This window comes from Folsomia candida, unplaced genomic scaffold, assembly GCF_002217175.1.
Source record: "Folsomia candida strain VU population unplaced genomic scaffold, ASM221717v1 Fcan01_Sc004, whole genome shotgun sequence".
NCBI lineage: Eukaryota > Metazoa > Arthropoda > Collembola > Entomobryomorpha > Isotomidae > Folsomia > Folsomia candida.
Window position 1 is genome coordinate 7,445,177 of NW_019091196.1, and position 20,867 is coordinate 7,466,043.

At 40.1% G+C, this 20,867-nt stretch overlaps 1 protein-coding gene across 4 annotated transcripts in view; it reads right to left on the reverse strand.

Moving 5' to 3' along the window:
* LOC110849561 (poly(rC)-binding protein 3) overlaps positions 1-20,867 on the reverse strand; it is a 72,903-nt gene that overhangs the window by 11,301 nt on the left and 40,735 nt on the right. For 3 of the 4 annotated variants that reach the window (XM_022096986.2, XM_022096981.2, XM_022096982.2), the window contains exons 3-13: positions 9,111-9,167; positions 8,397-8,438; positions 8,243-8,323; positions 6,732-6,761; positions 6,387-6,476; positions 6,237-6,311; positions 6,140-6,161; positions 6,044-6,075; positions 4,270-4,285; positions 4,077-4,198; positions 1,524-1,620 (exon numbers count right to left, since the gene is read on the reverse strand). In XM_022096986.2, the coding sequence (XP_021952678.1) occupies positions 1,524-1,620; positions 4,077-4,198; positions 4,270-4,285; positions 6,044-6,075; positions 6,140-6,161; positions 6,237-6,311; positions 6,387-6,476; positions 6,732-6,761; positions 8,243-8,323; positions 8,397-8,438; positions 9,111-9,167 (664 nt within the window). The remainder of the gene's footprint in view (positions 1-1,523; positions 1,621-4,076; positions 4,199-4,269; positions 4,286-6,043; positions 6,076-6,139; positions 6,162-6,236; positions 6,312-6,386; positions 6,477-6,731; positions 6,762-8,242; positions 8,324-8,396; positions 8,439-9,110; positions 9,168-20,867) is intronic. The other variant, XM_022096985.2, reaches the window with a different exon arrangement.

The following is a 20,867-nucleotide window of genomic DNA, read 5'->3' on the forward strand; positions in this document are numbered from 1 at the left end:
GGAGGGGAACAACAAATAGCACATTTTGTTATTGAATTTTTTCTCCCCATTTTATTTTACATTTTCACATTTGACATTTTTATTCACGATTCGACACAGCTTGCTTATTGCTGGTTAGGCAACTGTACTGTGTACGTCTTTATTTATGATGACATCCTTACAACCTTCTAGGATTTATATTTTATTGCAGTGATCAGTCCTCCACACTAAATTTATCCTTGTGACCATAAACTCTGAACTGTGTGGGTATAAATTAAACTCACTCTTCTGTGGTACACAAAAACACTTTAGTGACGCTTTTACCCTGCACACACACACAATGCACTCTTTTCAGCCACAGACTTAGGAGGGGAGCTTGCGAGGTTGATAATAACAGATCTTGGTGCCCTTTGGATATGTGGTAGGGACCCATGAGTGTACTAAAACCCTGAAGTAGTTTGACTCCATGGCCACATTTGCGCCCGCCACACCCACTCAAAAATGCCCAAAAAACGCTTTCACTCCAGTTTTCACTCACTCAAATCCACGCCAGAAATCCAATTTTACTCGGATTTTGAAATTTCTTTCACCAATATACTCCCCGATAGTTGCTTTCTTCAATCCAATATCAAACTCAATTTTATTGATGATTATTTCGCAAACATAATTTGTTTTGTTGATGACTACAACAATGCTCATTCAGAATTTTAAATTTTAAAAATACTAAAAATTTCGAAAAAATTGAGTTTGATATTGGATTGAAGAAAGCAACTATCTGGGAGTATAATGGTGAAAGAAATTTCAAAATCCGAGTAAAATTGGATTTTTGGCGTGGATTTGAGTGAGTGAAAACTGGGGTAAAAGCGTTTTTTGGACATTTTTGAGTGGGTGTGGCGGGCGCAAATGTGGCCATGGAGTCAAACTACTTCAGGGTTTTAGTACACTCATGGGTCCCTACCACATATCCAAAGGGCACCAATATCTGTTATTATCAACCTCGCAAGCTCCCCTCCTTAGGTACGTAATCTGCATCCTTACTCAACCTAGACCATCAAATTAACCTCGCCTTCCTCCTACCCATGGACGCAACATATTTTAAATATCACGCGAATTTTTATTTTTGCAAGGCATCGTAAACTATATAGCGTAAAAAACTAGGATTCTTCTATCTTGAAATTGGTAAAACTGGAGGATGGATGGATGGTCGTAAAAATATTTTTTACCATGTGTAACGGGACATCAAATATGTAAACCGTAAATAAGGTTTGAGTGCTGTTTTTTACTCGTAGCTTTTTTGCCGGCAGTAAATGAGACACAGACAACAGAAGGAGGATATCATTATTATTGTGGATGCAGGAATTATATGGGACTAATAATACTGCCGAAACGTGGCGAATTTCAATCTTATCTTCGTTCTCGTTGTGTCGTCGGTGATGGGGAGAGGGAGAGAGAGCTGTCGGCTAAACTTTCGTCTCGCCATGGACAAAATTGTAGTAGTGGGAGCAGAAGAAGAAGAAGAAGAAATATTGCAGAGACAAACCAACCTGCGGGGTTCACAGGACCTGTATTTGGACCGCCAATCCCACCAAGTCCAAGGGCTGCGAGACCTGCCAGCGGAGACCCTCCCATCTTTCCCATCTGCTGTTAACAACACATTGCCAAAAGTTTATTAGAGTTTCCTTAATTTACTACTTACTACACAAAATACAATTTCATTCATTGTATGTACTGTAACCAACCACCACGTTTCAATATACGACCAAAACCACTTTTCTACTAAATATATATTCCGTCCCGGATAACCCATCAACAAAGCCGTTATATTACTCGAGTTAGGTAACAACGTGTCAAAAACAATATGCAATGTATTGACCGGTATGCATGCACATTCACTACACAAATGCCAACCTGGCCATCAAAGAGACTGTTGTACTCTTTTTTCTTCCCTACATGAAAAAAGTTGTCACTTTTCAAGTGCGGAAATGTCGGGACAAGTTCAATTTTCAATAAATAAGGAATCGCTCGTTATTCTCTCAACGTAACCGGGGACAAGCTTTCCTACTTAACTTGCTCTCCCGCTCACACGTTCAGATAAGCCACTCGCCGTCGAAGAAATGGCCCTCAAACAATGCCTCCTTATTTTATTTTATGCCCACTCGAATCCAACTCTCTCTACACAAGGAGCGGAAAGGCGCAATAAAACTGGGATGATATTAGGAGAGGAAGAAGGAAGGGAGAGGAAATAGGAGTGAACTATGAACTATATATATTTATAACGAGAGGAGGAGGAGGCTGCTACCCGCCTGCAATATGCCCGCCCTTGTAATAATAATAACACTAATCTTTCCGGTCTCTTGCTTCCACAGAGAAAGAACAAAAATAAAGCTTTCACTCCTTCCTTCCGTTCTTCCACTATTTTAACTTTGTCCAACTCTACTGCTCCCATGTAGGTGCATAACATACGTACGTGGACCTCTGGATGGTTGCGATCTCGATAAAACTGGCAGGTTTAGACTTGCACAAAATTTTGCAAAGTTTTGTACACTTACGATAAAATAATAATGCTTTATGATAATTGTTCATCGTTACTATTATAAATTCAGAAATTCAAACTTTCCTATGTATTTACATGACGTATAGTTATGCTCATGCAATCTGGTATAATGTCCAACAATTCCTGACCAATTGTCAAAAAACTTGACCCGTCCTTTTCGAAATGTTACATGTTACTCTGCCTCCGAGTTATGTAACTCGATCATAAAATTCTCCCATAATCGACTCGCTCGTTCATTTTCTTGCCCATTTCTCACAAAGATTTGATCCTGGTTGGCATATACAACACGACAAAGTCGCCGAGAGCGTTGTTAACTCGAGATGACAGGGGGCAGGAAAAAGGTGACGTGACGTGATGGTGAGAGAGGAGAAAGGTGGACGTAGAAGGAGGTAACAATGTAAGGAGAACATGTCCGTCAGTCAGTCTGTAACAAGGGTCCACTACCTACGTGTGTATACGTACCTACCTCCAAAAAGCAGTCCAGTCCACAAAATAATCTTATTATCTCAGAAACAAAGCACAATCTGAAATCTGTGGCAAAGTCACGTTCCATTCCGAAACGAGGCACACAAAGTCAGGCAGCCACCTCAGTTCAGATCGAGTTCAGCAGAGCCTAATAGGCAGCCTTTTACTCACCCAACCCAATTTACCAGCCGTGATTTCTCTAAAACTAAAACAGTTTCTGTGCTGTCCTCCACGTAGCTGCAGAACCGCACCTTCGCCTCGTCGCCCTATTATTCATTACGTTACGACATCAATCGATTTCAAGGTTATAGATTGTCTAGTCCGACGTCATGTAAAGACTTCTATTTTGCCACCAGGTTCTCGAGTATTTTTTAGGAAACATGCATCAATGCTTTTCATTTTCACAGTATTTTAACATTGCTATCATAAAATTCACATACAGGGTGGTTTAAATGTCAGGTTACAATGGAAAATTTTTCAATGGGAAAAATTCGTAAATTTCCATTAGTTACGGATTTGGGATTGACATTTTTATTAATTTTTATCAAAACACTGATGACAAATTCTTAAAATATTGAATTTCAGAGGCAAAATTTCGGTAACTAATGGAGATTTGCGAATTTTTTCCATTGAAAAATTTTCCATTGTAACCTGACATTTAAACCACCCTGTATTGTGCCAGATAGATTAGGATAATAACAGAACACATATTTATCACGGATAACTTTTCCTATTAGAACTTTTCGTGACAAACGTGAATTAGTACAATTTTAACCGTTCCTCTCGTTAAATCTTGATTAGAGAAGGAATGCCCGTTCCTTTTCGAACTGTGTGTGGGTGGGTGGCTGGGTGGTGGACGAACCTGTAGTGGAAATCAAGAGAGGCGCGATCCCTGTCATAAAATTATTGTTATTACCCACATAAAGACGCTAGCAGACCGGGACGTAATAATAACGTAACGTCTTTATCTACTTTCACCACTGGAGCGAGTGGTCGTGGTTCTGGTCGTGTGGTGGTGTACAATTACAATGAAGAAAATATAGAAGGAGGGGGAGTGAGAAGAGAAAGTAATAGTTACCTCGGCCGGATTGATACCGTAGTTGCCCTGCATTCCGTACCCACCACCACCGCCACCAGCTTGTCCCATCATCATCCCTCCAGGACCAGTTGGTCCGGGTCTTGGCCGATAAGGAATCGTCCCTACAATGTGGCGTTTTAATTTAAATCATTCATCCAGCTCAGCCCAAAGTTTGCACGGAATCTGAACTTACCTCCTTTTGGTGGACTCTGAAAACAGGAAGAGAACAGTAAAGAAGTGATCATTTTAATGGAGAGAGGCAGAGAGAGGATCCTCTTATCTTTGCCAAATTGTTCCACAATTCGCTTTCTTCGTGTTCCCCATTACTTAACTAGTACTAAATCGACATGGTATAGTATATATGCTATCTAAATATGTGTGTATGCACTTATGTTCCTAGTGGAGTGGGCGGCCATCAAGATAATTTTTCCCATATTCATCTTCTTACACCCCAATACGATCAAAACTTTCACCACCGCCGTATCAATAATGTTTCAAATCTGCTAATTTCAACCACTTCCTTGCAATGGTACAGAATTTCACTTTAACATAAATGATAACAGCAAATGGTTTTCAAGATAAGAAGCCTAGGAAGTACCTGTTGATAAATGGCAACTTTCTCCATCCTAAAACTAAGCGACATTTAACCCCAATCTCACATAATTCGTTACAACGGGGTAAAAAATGAACCACTTTATGTACACCTACTCTCAGCCAAATTGCACCCACCCACCAGACAGGTACATACATACAGCGAGTTGTATAAGGCTTCCCCCTCGACATGCAAATAATGGGAATTTTGCAGAAAAAAAAACTTCCTACTCAATTCAGAACAAGTTTAAAAAGCAAATTTTGTTTTTCCTCCTGCACAAACTAATAGGGAAAGTGAGCGAAAGAGAGAGAGAAAGTACGGGCCGTTAGTCTAATGTGACTCTTGGCATATGTTTCAAAATGTTTTCGGTTCGCTGGCCCGGTGACGATGACGCTTCGCTTAAACTGGTGGCTCTTCTGTGGTGGTACATACACAGTGCTGGTTTTGTTTTGAAAGGAACCATCAACTATCAACACATCAACATGAGAAGAGGAGTGCACAACACGACCAAAGTATCTGTCTGGTGGTATGGTGGGGTGCTCTCTCTCCTCTCCTCGTGCTGCCTGCCTGTGGATGACATGACAGAGATTAATGAGATCAATTCACATCCTCTGAATGGCCATAGATAAAACTCGATGACAAACAAATTGCGCTTGCTTATTCCCAATATTTTACGCCAAGCGAACCAACAACCGCTCCTCTAAACCGAACCAAATCACATCATCACTCCACATTAATATCTAATGCGAGGTGAGCTCCTCGTAAACTAGAGCTTAGATTCAGAACGAGAGGTCTGGCCTGATTTCTCTCCTCTGTGCAGTGCACTCGAGTGGAGTGTTGTGATGTGTTTGAAATTAATGGTGTCTCATTTTTGGTATGTTGGAGAGAGAGAGAGAAAAAAAATCGAAAAATATGACATTACAAAGTCACCAGGGCGAGGAGAAAGTCTAAACCAATGGAGAAAGTGCTTTCTCTCGCGCTCTCCTCAGTTTTGTGGTGTGGTGGTAATCATGATATGGAGAAGAGAGAGAGGGAGAGAAAGCGTGTGTGTTTGCAAGTTCAGTGGTTGATGATGGCGATGGATTTTGTGGTGTAGCAATGGTTGAGGAACCGCAAAGATGATATATGAGGGGGAATAAATTAGTAGAGTGTGGGGTAGCCCATCCACCATTAAAAGTCCATAATCATGTGCCAACTTCCTGATATATGGGCATTATTCATAGGCATGTCCTCCTGCGCTCTTATGTACCAGCTCGACTGTTACCAGTACAATTTCTATTAATAGTTCACCTATCATACCTACACAATGTTCTGGACTTTCTACAAACCTCTCTACATTAATAGCACACAGATTTATGTACAGAATATATCTTACCTCCAGCATTATCATGCAGATATGGTAGATGCCTGGAAAGGAAAAACCTCACAATTTAATAACCAATATCTCATGAAATCAACGGAAGTAACATACATTTCGTGATGGCATCGCTCATCTAGACAAACAAAAGGTCTCATTAGAATCAGATTTTTTATAAGTTTTATAAAAAATGAACAGGAAATTAGATTACCCCGGAGATGGTCACAGCACGTTCAGTCGAGTTGGGCAGCATCTCTGACGCCACTTGAATTGAGGCACCGGTCACCTACGAGAAAATTATTTCCATTAATCAAACCCATATTATATAATAGATTAAAGTTAATGGTTTTTGGACACGTACTTCTCTAATCTCTCTGATCTTGGACCCCCCTTTTCCTATCAGAGATCCGCACTGGGAAGCTGGAACGATCAATCGCAACGTGATGGGCGGCTGTATATGGTACAAAACAAACATTAAATTAGCAATACTGACATCGTGAAATCTGTCTGCAACATCATGATTCTTCAGAAATCTTATGAAAAATTTAAGTTGGAAAATTTCTCATCAAACGGAGCATACATATGTGGCGTAAATATTTCATTAAAATTCTCAATCTACTCAAAACTTATGACCCAAATTGCAAGTGCTTATGCATGAAGAACTAAGCCAATTAAACCAACTACTACTACTAAATAAACATCTGACCTTTGGGACGTTATCCGCCTTGGGCATATTCTGCAAAAACATTAAATTGAATGAATTCGTCACATGATCTCGTAAAAAAGAGCAATACAATTCTTGACAAAACTTCGTTTGCAATTTCCTCTCAACGAACAAAACACAACATGACCACCAACCAACCAACCAAAAGGAAAAGCACCTCTCACTGAGATTAATAAATCCCAAACAATCTAATCCCTCTCAAAATTGCCTCACTTATATCCGATTGCGACATTTATTTATAACAAAAAGTGTTCCACTGCTGGTTTCCCATTAATCCTCCATTCAAAACTAGACCACCTCCATCCAGGTGAACCAAAACTACTCGTACACATTACAGGGAAGAAGTTTCATTAATATTATTTTTCATCATGACAATTTATCACTCCACCTGACATTATTTCCAACCCAAATGTCTGATTTCCCATGAGATATCATTACACACACTCTGCTTTTCATATTATTATATCATCCTCCACTTTTTAACGCTTTCCTCTCTTATTCTCATCTCACTCACGTGTGTTGCTTCTTGTTAAAGTATGAAAATAAAAACTTTCCACCCATCGCCCTTCCTCCTCGCCGTTATTAAAGAGAAAAGCACGCATTAAATCGCCCATTTCCACTCATGTACGACTACACAATAGGTACGTACGACCAGCTCAAACTTTCCCACTTCTTAACCCTTTCCTAAAACGAGGGAGAAAACAAAAATCAACAAAAAACGGTACCCACCCGACTCTTGATAACTTTTCTACTTATTTTTCAATCTATGTTCCTCTCTCGCTTAATAATTCAACCTCCCCAGAGGAGCCACAGCAGCCTGATTATTGGTAGTTGGCCCTACACATACACTAACAAGATTACAACTTGAACTGTAAAAGTAGTTTCATTATTTTCCTCGTACCTCCTCCCGTACAAGAATATATTACTAAACCACGAGCCTTGATTCATTCATCCCTCTGCTCCCACAAGTATTGAACCGTTTTACAAATTGACAACTCACAATAGAATGAAACACCACGACTGGGATTTGTCTGTTCTTTGAACTAACGGAGAACTTGGCTGGCTCGGTGACAGCGAGGCGCGAGGGAGGAGAGAAAGTCGATTGATGTGAAACCAAGTGGAATTAATGAGACACTACCACTTAATAGGATTAACATCTCATGTCAAGCCGAGTCAAGTGAAAGTTGAGAAGTTAAAATTGCTCCGAATTCCATATATATTTAGCAACATGAAACAATGGGGGCATAATCTAGGACAGGATTTCATTCAGACTTTAATCTCACTGCTCTTGGTGTGGGTGGGTGGGTGTTTGGTGGTCGGCCATGTCGTTCGTGAGCTAAATGTCGGATTATACAAAAAGACAAGCTGCTAAATGCAGTATGTAGGTGGCTAAATGATTATGAAACTGTAACAAAATGTGGCAATTTCAATAGCAAATATAAACTAAATTAGAGCGCATAATAATTAATATAAAGGTATATACGATGACATACATAAACTTCTTCCAACTTTCTGCAAATGAGATCAAAGGCCTTCATAATGCCGCTCGTACTTCCTGTGATGGTGACTATTCTCTGCAAAGGGGAGAAGAAGAATCAGTGTCAAATAAAGTTAGTACATACAAAATCCATCCTTAAAATAGTTTACCTCGGGAGATGACCCGTCACTGATGTTGATCCTTGCCCCGGACTGTAATTAGTCACAAAATGAAACCATGTATCAACTCCTCTGTCTCAAAACCTATGCACTTTCACAACCGAGACTGTGATAAAGCATAGTCTCGTTATCTGGTCCGGGTCAGCGTCAACTCTTATTATTACTTTCACGACGTGCCCTCTTCCTGTAGGGATTTGTGTGTAGTTGACTTGACATAAATAAATAAATTGGATCAGAGTTCCGCCTTCGCGCAGACAGAGGGTCTGTACCTTTACCTGATATGCATACATGTACGTGGGATTATTAACCCGGCTGAAAAGACGACTATGCAAGGAACGAACGAACTCTCAACTCACGAGGGATCATTACGTATTAAATTAAGTAATGAACAAAGTTCACTCTTCTTGGCTGGCTGAGAGGAGTGAGAAAAGGGAGGAAAGACGGATGGGAAGGAGCAAGGAGAGCGTAAAGTAAATGTAATATCTCCCCTTATCAAGATTCTCAAGTAAAAAAAAAACTCTTCAAACTGAATAAACGGAGATAAGATGGACAGGAAAACGGGGAAAGGATGAGGAGAGATGAAATGTGGAGGGGTTATAGGTTATGCGGAGGTATACGAAGTTAGTGGGTCTCGAGGAGGAGAAGAAAGAAAGCTCTTTTGATGGGTTTGGATGCAAATGTAATAAAAATAAGAGAATGACTTGCCTCTTCCCGAAACTTTTTTACGATTTCACCTTTCTTCCCTATGATACTTCCCACCTCCTGAAAACCAAAAATGAAAAAACAACATTATTACCATAAAATTCATCTCATTTAATGCATTTACTCACTCACTCACTTTATCAAGTTGGCCACTTTCACTTCGATACTCACTCAATATGTATGCTGACTGACGTATACGTTGTATAATATGCATTAAACATGTGCCATTCTGCCAATAATATCGACACCGAGAAGCTGATCAAACGTCTTTCTTCTTACCTTGCACATTTCATAGTACAATTTTAGCAACCATTCAAATTAGCGAGTATTTTTTGCCAAAGTTTTTTTTATTATTAATTTGCCAACGAAATGGCTGCATACAACTTTCACCGCATCTTTAACGCAGGAAAACACACGAGACGAATTCACGAAAGGGAGGAGAAAGGAGCATCTCGCTATCTAGGAAAGTGGGGAAAGCGAAAAAGAAAAATCACTCGAGGAGAGATAACACGAGGTCACAGTAGATTTGTCTTGGAGTAGAGTCATTTTTTTAGTCTGACATCAACAGAGCGAGAAAGAGAGGGGATCACCAAAGCATCTTTCTGCTCATCATCATGATAATGTGATTCAATATCAATTCCACTCACTTCAACCAAAACGCAACCCTGCGACGATGACGACGACGACTATCTACCCATCCAACCATCCCATCTATCTATCCTTTATTGACTTGTGTGGTCTCATATGTCCCAACCACCATATGAGGTGTCCACTACTACACTCCTCTCTTTTCTCTCCCAATTCTTGGATGGACGCGTGAAAAGGAATTGACAACTTGGTTATTATTATTATCTCTCGCTTCGAAAAATAATCGAGATCACAACCACTAGACACCAGGCGAGACATCATCCGCCACGGAAAACGGGAGACCCTGCCAATTTTCTATGTATCGAGTCGTTGACATGTCACATTAATCTAACTCATCTTAGGAGCTAACTAGCCAAGTGTAATCATCATCATCGTCATAAACTTAGTACTCCTCGTGGTGGTGCAAGGGGGAACCCGAATTCCGGTAAAAGTACGTATACCTTTACCTTTTTCCCTGATAACTAATAACGACAAGGTTGAAAGATGTTATTCACAAAGGGAGGAAGAAGATGCAGAAAATGAATCTTCAACCTCTACGAACCCTTTCAAACAAATTTCATTTCATTTCGGAAAAGTGAAAGGATCCAGAAAACTTGCAGAGTAAACTGCAAAAGCAAATCAATGTCGGTTAGGGAAACTCCTGTGACCACAAATGTTCTCTCGACTCACTCTCCTCTATTGGAATCAGGAGGAGAGAGAGAGAATAAAATTGCGTTGGAAAGCAGGAGGAGCACACCTTTCACTAACTGCTACCACTTCACCAAAAGGATGATGACGATTGCCACTTTTTCCTAATCAAAATAGCACGCTGAAGCAGTCACATGAATTTGATGTGCCATTTATTCCATTCTCCCCCCTCAGTCATCCAAGTAAGAGGAGAGTCTCGACTCAACTTTTCTTGATATTTCTGCCTCGACCGTACATATACACGATCAACTTTCTCTCCACACCACTTGATGATATGAGAAAAGATGGACTCGACAAATTCTGGGCTAAGTGGGGGGAAAGAAGTCAAAAGTTAAGTAGTCACTCACATCAGCAGAGCACATGCTACTACCGTCATTTCATAGAAAGTATACGTTAGTTACTGTTTAGTGAAGTTTGAAGTGACACTGTAAGTAAATAGAATACTACTCACTCCTCCAGCACGACCGACAGACCAATTGCCATCAACATCAACATTAACCATTTCGCTTTATGGCCATCTCTCAGCCATATCGGTGACCTACCATGCCACACCTCACACACATACTGTATGCTCAGTCAGTCCCAAACTCCAAAATCCAGTCATGCAGCAAATATTAAACCGAGAGAAAGAGAGCAAGGCTTGACATTTCAGCTGCATTGGGACCAATTTAAAATAATGTTTTTAGAATCAACAATCCACCAATGAACGATATTGAACCAACGGAATGAAAGTAAACCAAGTGGTAAAAATACGCATCTCCATTAGACGCATTAAACCACCACCACCACCACCACTTCCTTTAACGCACAAGAAATATACTAATGGAAAAAGCCAGGCAGAGAGAGAGAGAAAGAGGCGATTTACACCATTCGTCAACTGCGGAATAGCAGTCAGGCAGGCAGGATGGGTATAGATATACGTCGTAGTGGTGGTGCGAAATCGATTCACTCATTTCCAAACTCTACACTTTTCTCGGAAAACTGCATGCACTCAACTGGTTGGGATATTTCGGACAAGGAAAAATGAGTTGAAACTGGAGTGATCAATCTAACCCGAGAGAGAGAGAGAGAGGAAGAAGAAGAACACAGTAAAAGTTCGTTCACACACACACCGAAAACGCCGACCGAAAACAAAATTACACAACGAATAACCACAACCTTCGATCGAATTATATTCGCTTGGAAGAAAGAAAGGAGCATGGGTCGTCGGATAGTAAAAACATGGCCGTGAATAGGACATGAATTGGATATGCGTTCCAAAATTTACAATGTATTGTACTTTCTCTCTGTATCTCGGCAGTCGTATACAACGCAACACAATTGATGGAACAATAAGAACCGACCGTAAACAGGAGACACGGTTTCATTATTATTATACTACAGTTAGTACGACACGTAATCACATTTGAACTACAATGCTCGTTTCTTCGATCGAGAACCATTACTCTCCTCTCCTTTTCTGAGGACAAGTTGTTACGAGTGTGAAAGTCACAAACATCTTATTCGCAGTAAAAGACAATCAAAGACGGGAGACGACATGAGCTACGATACTCGAACGACAAGTGAGACACCCTTCCAAGTAACAATTCATTCTTTCCTTTAAATGCCTGTCTGCGCACTTTTCGATTCAATGAATTCCAACTCAAGTGATCAATCGGGTGGAAAATTACGTGTTCCACTGCCAAAACAGCGACCGACCAATGTATGTAACCAGCGAAATGAAACGGGACCATTTTATTATTGGCTGGGTTGGGAAAATGTGTCTTACGTAATCTCGTATGTACAAATGCGAGAATATTGTATTGTAAAAAATATATACTCTTGACCACAATGCAAGAAAGTTAATATTTTTTAGAAATGGTTAATTTTTTTGAAGCGTTCCTTCCAACAACTCCAGATAAAAGATCAGATCAGATCAGTTCTTACTTCTCCAGTATCAACTAAACTCTTCTTATTTTCCTGTTTGTTCTCACGTATCAACTTTCTCTTCCTCCTCCGTCCACTATTTTCCCGAAGGATCTCGTGTGGCCCTCTCATCTGGCTGGTCGAGGACAATTTCAACCAATCTTATACTTTCGTGTTGGAAACAACACCGCAGAGAAATGGTGCGATCATCATGATCAACTTTCTTCTCAATTCCCACACCAGGTATAAAGTTTTTTAGAGGGAAGAGAGAAAGCGGGTGTATGAGAAGAAAAAATAAGAATTGTTACAAAACTTTCACTATACCCATCGAAATACCCGTATTCTACACATATCCACATTTTACGGTGTATGTACACAGTCGGGCAAGGTAAAATTCCACCCAGAACACATATTTATGTATGTACATCTATTTACAACTCGCCCAAAATCTGGGACAATGGAGCAAAACATGTATTGTAATTTGGTGGATTCAGATTAGTTCTCTCGTTCTTCTTTTCTGTGCAAGAGTAAGTAAATAAAAGTGTGAATGAAGCCGGATAAAAATAGCTGCCGATCACGTCTCATCCTCCTTATTTGATCTGGGCATGGAGAATTGGAGACTAAAACCCCCGAGCAAGTTGGTCGTCGCACATTATCTCCGCCACTCAACTCGTGTTACGTTAAACCACCACCTCCTCCCTCCCAGAAGCAGAAAGAGCTGTTGGTATTGTGTGTACATTGTATTGCATTACATTGCATTAGATGCTCAATCCAGTAAATGGGGAATTGAGGAAGAAGATTCCGACACAACAATGGATGGAGGACGAGAGAGACATCTCAAAGCTCAATAAGTATTCTGCTGCTCAAAAAGACTTTTAAAGAGCTCCACTGAGACCTACAAACAAACACCTAAAGCCCAAAAATCTTCTATTTCTCTTTCCTCCTCTTCTGTTCTAAACTTAAACCTTTGACATCATTTTTGTCTCCTTCCTTCCATGCTAGGCAAGATGGGCGCAGGTATTATGCTGCACGTAGAACACGCTTTACTCAAAGGGTAAAAGGCGAAGAGTGTAAATTCCTTGGTGGCAGGAGGAAAAAAGGAGGAAATTCTAACCCGAGGAGCACTGTTGCTCACAATCAACTATCAGCATTGTTATGATATCTGGTTTCAAGTACGTGTCGTATATCAAAATAGCTACTTTGTGACGAATGTTGAAACGCAATAAGGCACGCAGGCGATGCTACTTTAAAATAAAAATAAATGGTTTAAACTTTGTAAAAGTCTACACACGCCAAAACATAAAATGTGTGTAGCATCTGCGAGCGAGATGACAATGAAAAAGCTTGGAGCTTAAAAGAATCAACAAAAAGTGTGTGCATTAAATACACAAGTATTTTCAAACTTTACGGAAACTTATTAATTGGGCAAATATTACTTTGATAATTTTCTCTTTAACAATCTTAACTCAAAGTGATTATTAATTAACTGTTGGGTTGGTCGAGTCCAACTTGTCACTTAAACCAGATCACCCTTTCTCCCCCACATCCATCCCTAGCTCTCTTTCCCCCTTCTTCATCTCTCTCGCTCTCTCTCTCTCTTGATTCTTAACAACTGCCGAGCACGCAAAATCTCGACTCTAGCTAGTTGAACATCATTATAGACCAGTCGAGAAGACTGCACACTTTTCCATCCAGAGCAGCAGAAGGGATCCAATTATCCACAATTTCACTCTGCCAGCTCAGCACCATTAACATCACATCAAGCATCAACCACTATAGCGCGATATATATGTGGTAGATAAAAATATACGATAAATACCAACTTGCAAACTATCAGAGTTGGCTGTAGAGTGAAATATGTACATAAACACGATTAAATATTCAACTGAAATGCATGTAACCTTGCGTGAAGCGGAGGGGAGACAACATGTTTGACGATAAGCAAAAGTTAAGCCAAGAAGTACTTAACTTTCAATTAAACACTCGAGAAAATGTTGTGCGTCCACTCGACCGCGTAATCATCACGGTAATAAGTCGACCAGTAAATGTCTCCTATTTACTTTAATGACTTTACTTTCAACGTTCACTCCGCAGCGATATCTGTCCTCTAACGACGATATGCACATAACTATAAATTCAGTCTTCCAGAATTGCACAATATTATTTACAGATCCAATCATCTCTCTTGTATAAGAGGGACTCACGACTGCACTAAAGTACACAAAATAATAATTATTCTTCACTAATTTACTTACTTCTGCTTTGATTAAGAGAAATAAATTCATAAAATTATGTATCTCTCGTGCTACGACGACATTTTGGAGGAAAATGGCGTACTTTATACCCGCAAGTATGAGGAGGGCGACATAAATAAAAAACATCATGTCAACTACGTACATATGTACGACTATCTGTACACTCTGGAGACCGCATCTGTTCATTTCATGGTTGAAGTTATAACTGTCGCGAATTTTGTGCCATTTCTTTCTCTTACTTTCTCCTTTTTTTGCACTTTGTGGATTTTGACGACGAAAAATTGTGTCTACTTATATCTAGTCGTTAGATAAGACAAGCTAAAAATGCTGCCATGTTATGTCCTGATGATGGAGAAAATCAACAAAAACCCGCTTCTCCGTCATCCATGAACTCAACCAAACTGAGTCAAGTAGTTGAGTCAACTAACATCATTTTTATTTTTCCTCGTCTTCTCGCTCTCCTTCCATAATAATCATGGCGTTCTTTTTTTTATTATTACGAGTACACAATCCTCTCCACTCCAGCAGAGTGAAACAATCAGGGACGGCAGAGGAGAGACCAACCAACCAGCCATCCAAGGAGGAAACAAAGAACACAAATCTTCCTGAAATCTCTGACGCAGAAATTATTTCTCGTCTTTTTGCCTCCGATTTATCTACTCTTTTGGTCGTCGTCCTCTTTAGATTTTGAGGGAAAAAGGTAACGAACGTAACGTAATGAAACGAGTACTACGTACATATAGCGAAAACGAAAAGTATTGTCGAGAAAAAAAATCTATGTAACGATTCCAGCCGTAAAATCAGAGTCATATTTTCCTTCAATTTAAAATTTATAGCCAAAGTGCACAATAAAGGAAATGCAAGCGAGTGAAGGGAAACTTGGTACATATGCAAAGTGCTGTGAAATACGGGGAAATCCTACAACAGAGACATTTCATGGTCCTTCCTCCTCCAGAAATTCTTTATAGAGATTAATCGAGAAAAGGAGGAAACGACAACGGGGAAGCATTCACTCATTCATATCCCCATTTTCAGAGTCTCTCTAGCTCTCGTTCATATTCACATTACCTGAACCGACCGAACTGGCCGGAATAATGGAGGCATGAAAGAGTACCATTTGCAGGGAAAGAGAGGGGAGAGAGAAAGTCAGCAGCAGTCTCTGACAACAATTGCGACTGATCCAATCCAGTATTCATTAGACCACAATGGTGCACATTACGAAAAGCATCCTTGTCCACAAATGAGAATCTCAACCCAAGTAAAACCAACTACCTACGTACATACATACGCTGCTCTCCCACTCACTCCGTTGGATGGAGGAGAAAGGTGGTCGTACGGGTTGAGAAATAAGTGAAGGGAACGGCGGAACGGGACGCACGGAATAATAGACTTTGAGAGATGCTCGCAAAGCGTAGGATGATTCCCATTGGAGTACTAAGTTGCAATGCTATCATTACCCCATAATTACCTTGAACACTAGACCGCATTGTCCGCAGGAGGAGCAGCTGGGGAAACAACAATGGGAAGCTGGGATCTCATCGTCGCGGTTTATATAGGATGACTACATACCTTTCTTCTCCATTATGCCGGGTCATTCACAACTTTCACCTTTGCAATTTAATGGCCGAATCATGTGAGGAGTGGAGGGAAGTTGGTCAAGCGGTACAATATTAATTTTTTAGAGGGTGTATGTACCTCTTGTAAATATGTCGTTACTGGGATGATTGAGATAAATATGTAACACGTACTTTACAGATAAAAACGAGGGCAACAGGTCAGCTTGTGTAACAAAAATATTACGAATGTATGCCGTAATACCTACCTCCTTCTAGTCGTTCATGTCACCTACATATTTTTTTTACCTGACTAACTACTCGTAGTTTATCGTCAAAATTTATTTTTTTCATCTTCCCCTAACTTCCACTCTCTTCTTGGTGATCGAGTAACCCAAGCGAGCCGTTATAAGTTAAGAGTTGAGTTAGTTAATAGTGAATAGGGAGAGAAAGTTGGACTGATGATCATCATTATCACATGAGCCAACAGGGCCGCGGAAGAAACTTCATCCAACTCACATCCGTTTCAATCTCCCGTCTCCATTTAACCATCTCCTCGTCCTCGACCACAACCACCAACGAACTAACCAACTTTTCCAACTACGTATTACACACATACGGATGCGGAGGAAGAAAGTAAAGTAATTCACTAGCTTTCTCTAGCCGTCATCTTCCCGTTCTCAGGGTCATTCGAGAGAACACCTTAATATAATAATCCTCGCCATCCTACCAAAACCTAACCACCACCATCACGGTTTCTTAACTCTACTTCACCTTCCCCTAAAAAACCTCCACTTTCTTATACATTTCATTTCCATTACTTAGGTACAGATAACTTTCCGGATATATTCTCATTTTTATCTGAATTTTTATTTCATCCCAAAAATAAACCTTTTCAGTTTTAGCGTCAGAGTGGAAAATAGCTTATATATATTTTTTTCATGCCAGAAAAACAAACATTAAATACCCCGTTCCTGGCGCAAGAATCAATGAAAAGTGTGAACAGGATTATTTAAATTTGTAGTTGAAAAAGCCATAACCAAAACACAATGCTCTTTCTCGCTCATGGGAAATACAAAATAGAGTGGTGGATGTTTATCACAACAACGGTAAGGAGGATGGAACCGTGCCACACCGCACGGTTTGGCTGGGGCACGACTGGCATACGACGAATAAATATGGCAGGAATGCATACCATTGCCAATTCCAAAACAACTTTGCACTTTGGATATTGAATAGTTGTAAATCTTTTATTGTGATTGCCATCGGTTTTACTTTTATTTCAAGAAGAAGTTCACTTCCCACTCTGAAACATTCAAACTTTATTCTAACCAAATACTCCTCACTCACTTCCATGAATGGGGCGAGAAACAGATTTGCTCCCAAGTACACACTATCAATTGGAGTTGTTGCATCCATCACTTCACTTGATAACTCCTCGCCAATGCTGTGTGTGAGTCAATCCGTCCAATGTTGATGGTAAAGAGAGAAAGTTTTGAATCCCACAAAATCTACAAAATTGATGAACAAGTCTACTTTTTCACTGCTTTGACCAAACTCCAAAAGCTATCAAATCTAGTACTCGGCGTAGATAAATTTTGGAAAAAGTGACGAGTTCTATTCCAAAACTTCACTTTTTCAATCATCATAAGCATAAGGACAGCATATTTACAGAATACTCACTCGTTTAGGAAATCATGTGATGGGAAACATTTGAATAAAAAAACATGAACACATTTTTAGAACAAAGAAGCAGCGACCAACATGTTTTTAGTGTAGAGTTTCCGCCATAAAAAATACTTGGCCACATTTCTTCCCACACACATGGACCAGTAGTAACCGCAGAGTTGTAATATAAATATATACCGACGGACCAATACTGCCCAACTTTTTCTGTTGTCAGACGTTTGCGTGGTGGAAACCACACAATCAGTCGAAATTCCAACCATGCATTCTTTACCTTCTTTAGGAAATTGCTTTTCATAGGGAACGAAACGAAAATCAAACCACAGACTACACCACACTCACCGCCTGTGCACATCCAACTCACGTCACGTCACATCACGAAACATCATCTTTATATACGTTTCATAATAATGCCTGGGTGAAGGGAGACGGAGGAGGAGGAGAAAGTAAGTAAGCAAGCAAAAGCTCGCTCAACGACCAGACATAAAATTGCTATTCCAATAAGAGAGAGGAAAAATCAAAAATTCTAGAACGACAAGGACAACGCGATCCGAAACCAGCCAGCCAACCAGCCACGCATGCATGTCTCTCAAAACGGATGATGGGGAGAGAGTGTAATGTAAAAGTAAAGTAGCGAAAGGGAAGAAGAACCTTAAGCAATTTAGGGAAGAACGCGATGCGATATGTTCACGAGTGGAAATGAGACTTCAGACATCGCATCCCACTACCACCGCATGGATGACTTATATTCAACTTAAGTTGCTACATGTGCCATGCATGACATACACATTTTCATTTATTTTTTTTCATATCATGACAAAATCGCCTCACTGATTTCCAACATTTTTTTCGCCAAGAACCCGATGACGCACGGATAATTAGAAAGATGACAAAGTTCGAGGAATAAATATGACGTGAGAAAAGGCGCACATGTCGATACAATTTCTCAATAAATGCATACATTAAATATTCCCCGTGTCGTATTTAAATCTTCTTCTTGGAACAATGGAGGGATAATTTTATATCAACAGAATTTAGAATGCATAGTCTCCGTCTTCCTTCGTCAGGGGACGAAATGAAAATAAAGGACACACACACACCAGGCAGGCAGCTTTCTCCTTGCCCAAGCATTATTTCATTTAATAACCAAACCACCCACCCAGTCAACCTCAACCCCAATCTCTCAACTACAAACTATACGCCGCTGGCTGCTGCTGCGACCATAAGATTTGGAAAGATTGAGGCGGCAACCGCAGATGGGAATTATTCCAGATCCGAAACGATATTAAATTTAATCATATATCTTCTTCTTCACAGCTGTTTGGCAGAATTGCAACAATATAATATATTCATTTCTTAACACAATTTTCAAAAATTTGAGTCAAATACATAATCTGTTCCTCAGTACACAATACTTTCTCCGATGGTCGATATATCCAACCGCCGACACGATTACTTTCTCTGGACTTGATATCATCTCCCCTTCATCTCGAGCAACAAGAAGGTCACAGCCATGAGAGGAGAAGAGGAGAAAGATTGAAGAGCGGAAGCAGATAGTAAAACCACAGCTCACTTCTCTAATTTCATCATGTACGGTCTGAGAAAACTTCTACTTCTCAGAAGTAGAGGAGAACTAACCCGGTCCATCTCCTTGCCCGAGCTCCGAACCCAATCTGATTTTCATTCCCTAAACACCACTTTCTTCATCTGGGCAAATTCAGCAATATCAAACCACAAGGAGGAGGAGGAGTAGGAGGAAAAGGGTTAGTAATAATATCGAACGAACAAAAGGAAGAAAGAGAGAGAGAAACGGCAGGTCTGGCTCAATCTGAACTTTACACTCTTGTAATGTCTCATGATGAAAGGAATTACTTTCTCTCGCGGTTTACTTTCTCTCTTCTTGAAACACAAGAAGAAAAGCTGGATCATATTTTATTGTGAAGTTGAATGCTGTTATATCGGAGGAGCAAATCACATAAATTTTTTGACATATCTTTCTTTTTCAAAGACAGATTTCGATATGAAACCGACTCTAAAAAAAGAACAAAGCAACATTCCAACGATAAGTAAATGGATGGATCAAATTTAACCAGGAATGCTGCTATCGGAGCGAAAAAATATTTAATACATATAATTCCCCTATACGTAGCTTTCTCTCTCCTTCTACATGAACAGGCCCAAGCGCGATGATAAGGATTGGTCGAGGTTGGAATCCAATCTGAAATCTTCAAACCATGGAATGATCCAGCCGTGAAACAAATATCAAATATCAATAACCGAATAGAAACCATCCATCCATCCAGCAAAATTCATAGAAATCTTCTAGAGAAACAACTTTCACTTTCTCTTTCTCCTCATCCCTTCTTGACTTGGGGTTTGACTCCAATATCCTCAAAATATTATGTACTTACTCACCCGGCACCACTTTCACTTTTGGTGAGTGAAACTGAGTAAAATTCATAGCTCGACGTCACCAAGTGGAGAAATATTATGCAGGAGGGAATGAAGGACCGGATGCTGCCAGAGCCAGGAGAGAGAGTATCGACATCAGCCATCTCACACCTCGCTGGCACCAGTCGACCCGCCCGACCAGGAAGAAATCTCTCTCTCTCTCTCTCCTTTAGTTCATACCACACTGAAACGAATTTATCAACGCCACCCACATCCACCATCCGGATCAAAGCACAATATCTTTATTTCATGACACCATCCAAACTTTCCATAACTAAATTCATTCCGTTCCGTTTCCTCGTCTACTCCACCGTCCAAAAGTCCACCGTTTCCCTCAACAGTTTTACTATTATGCATGACACCTCGTTTCGTTTCCGTCCGTCTCGTGTCTATCAAAACAATATCAGCTTATCATTTTGTTTACGGGGTGTTACGACATACATGCGGTTGGTTACGTAAAACAATATTTTCCACCAAAATATCACTCTTATTAGTATTATTATTACGCAATATGTATGCATAGGTAAAGAGAAAAACCTGGGATGAGATGGGTGGGTATTGACAACCCCGTCAAT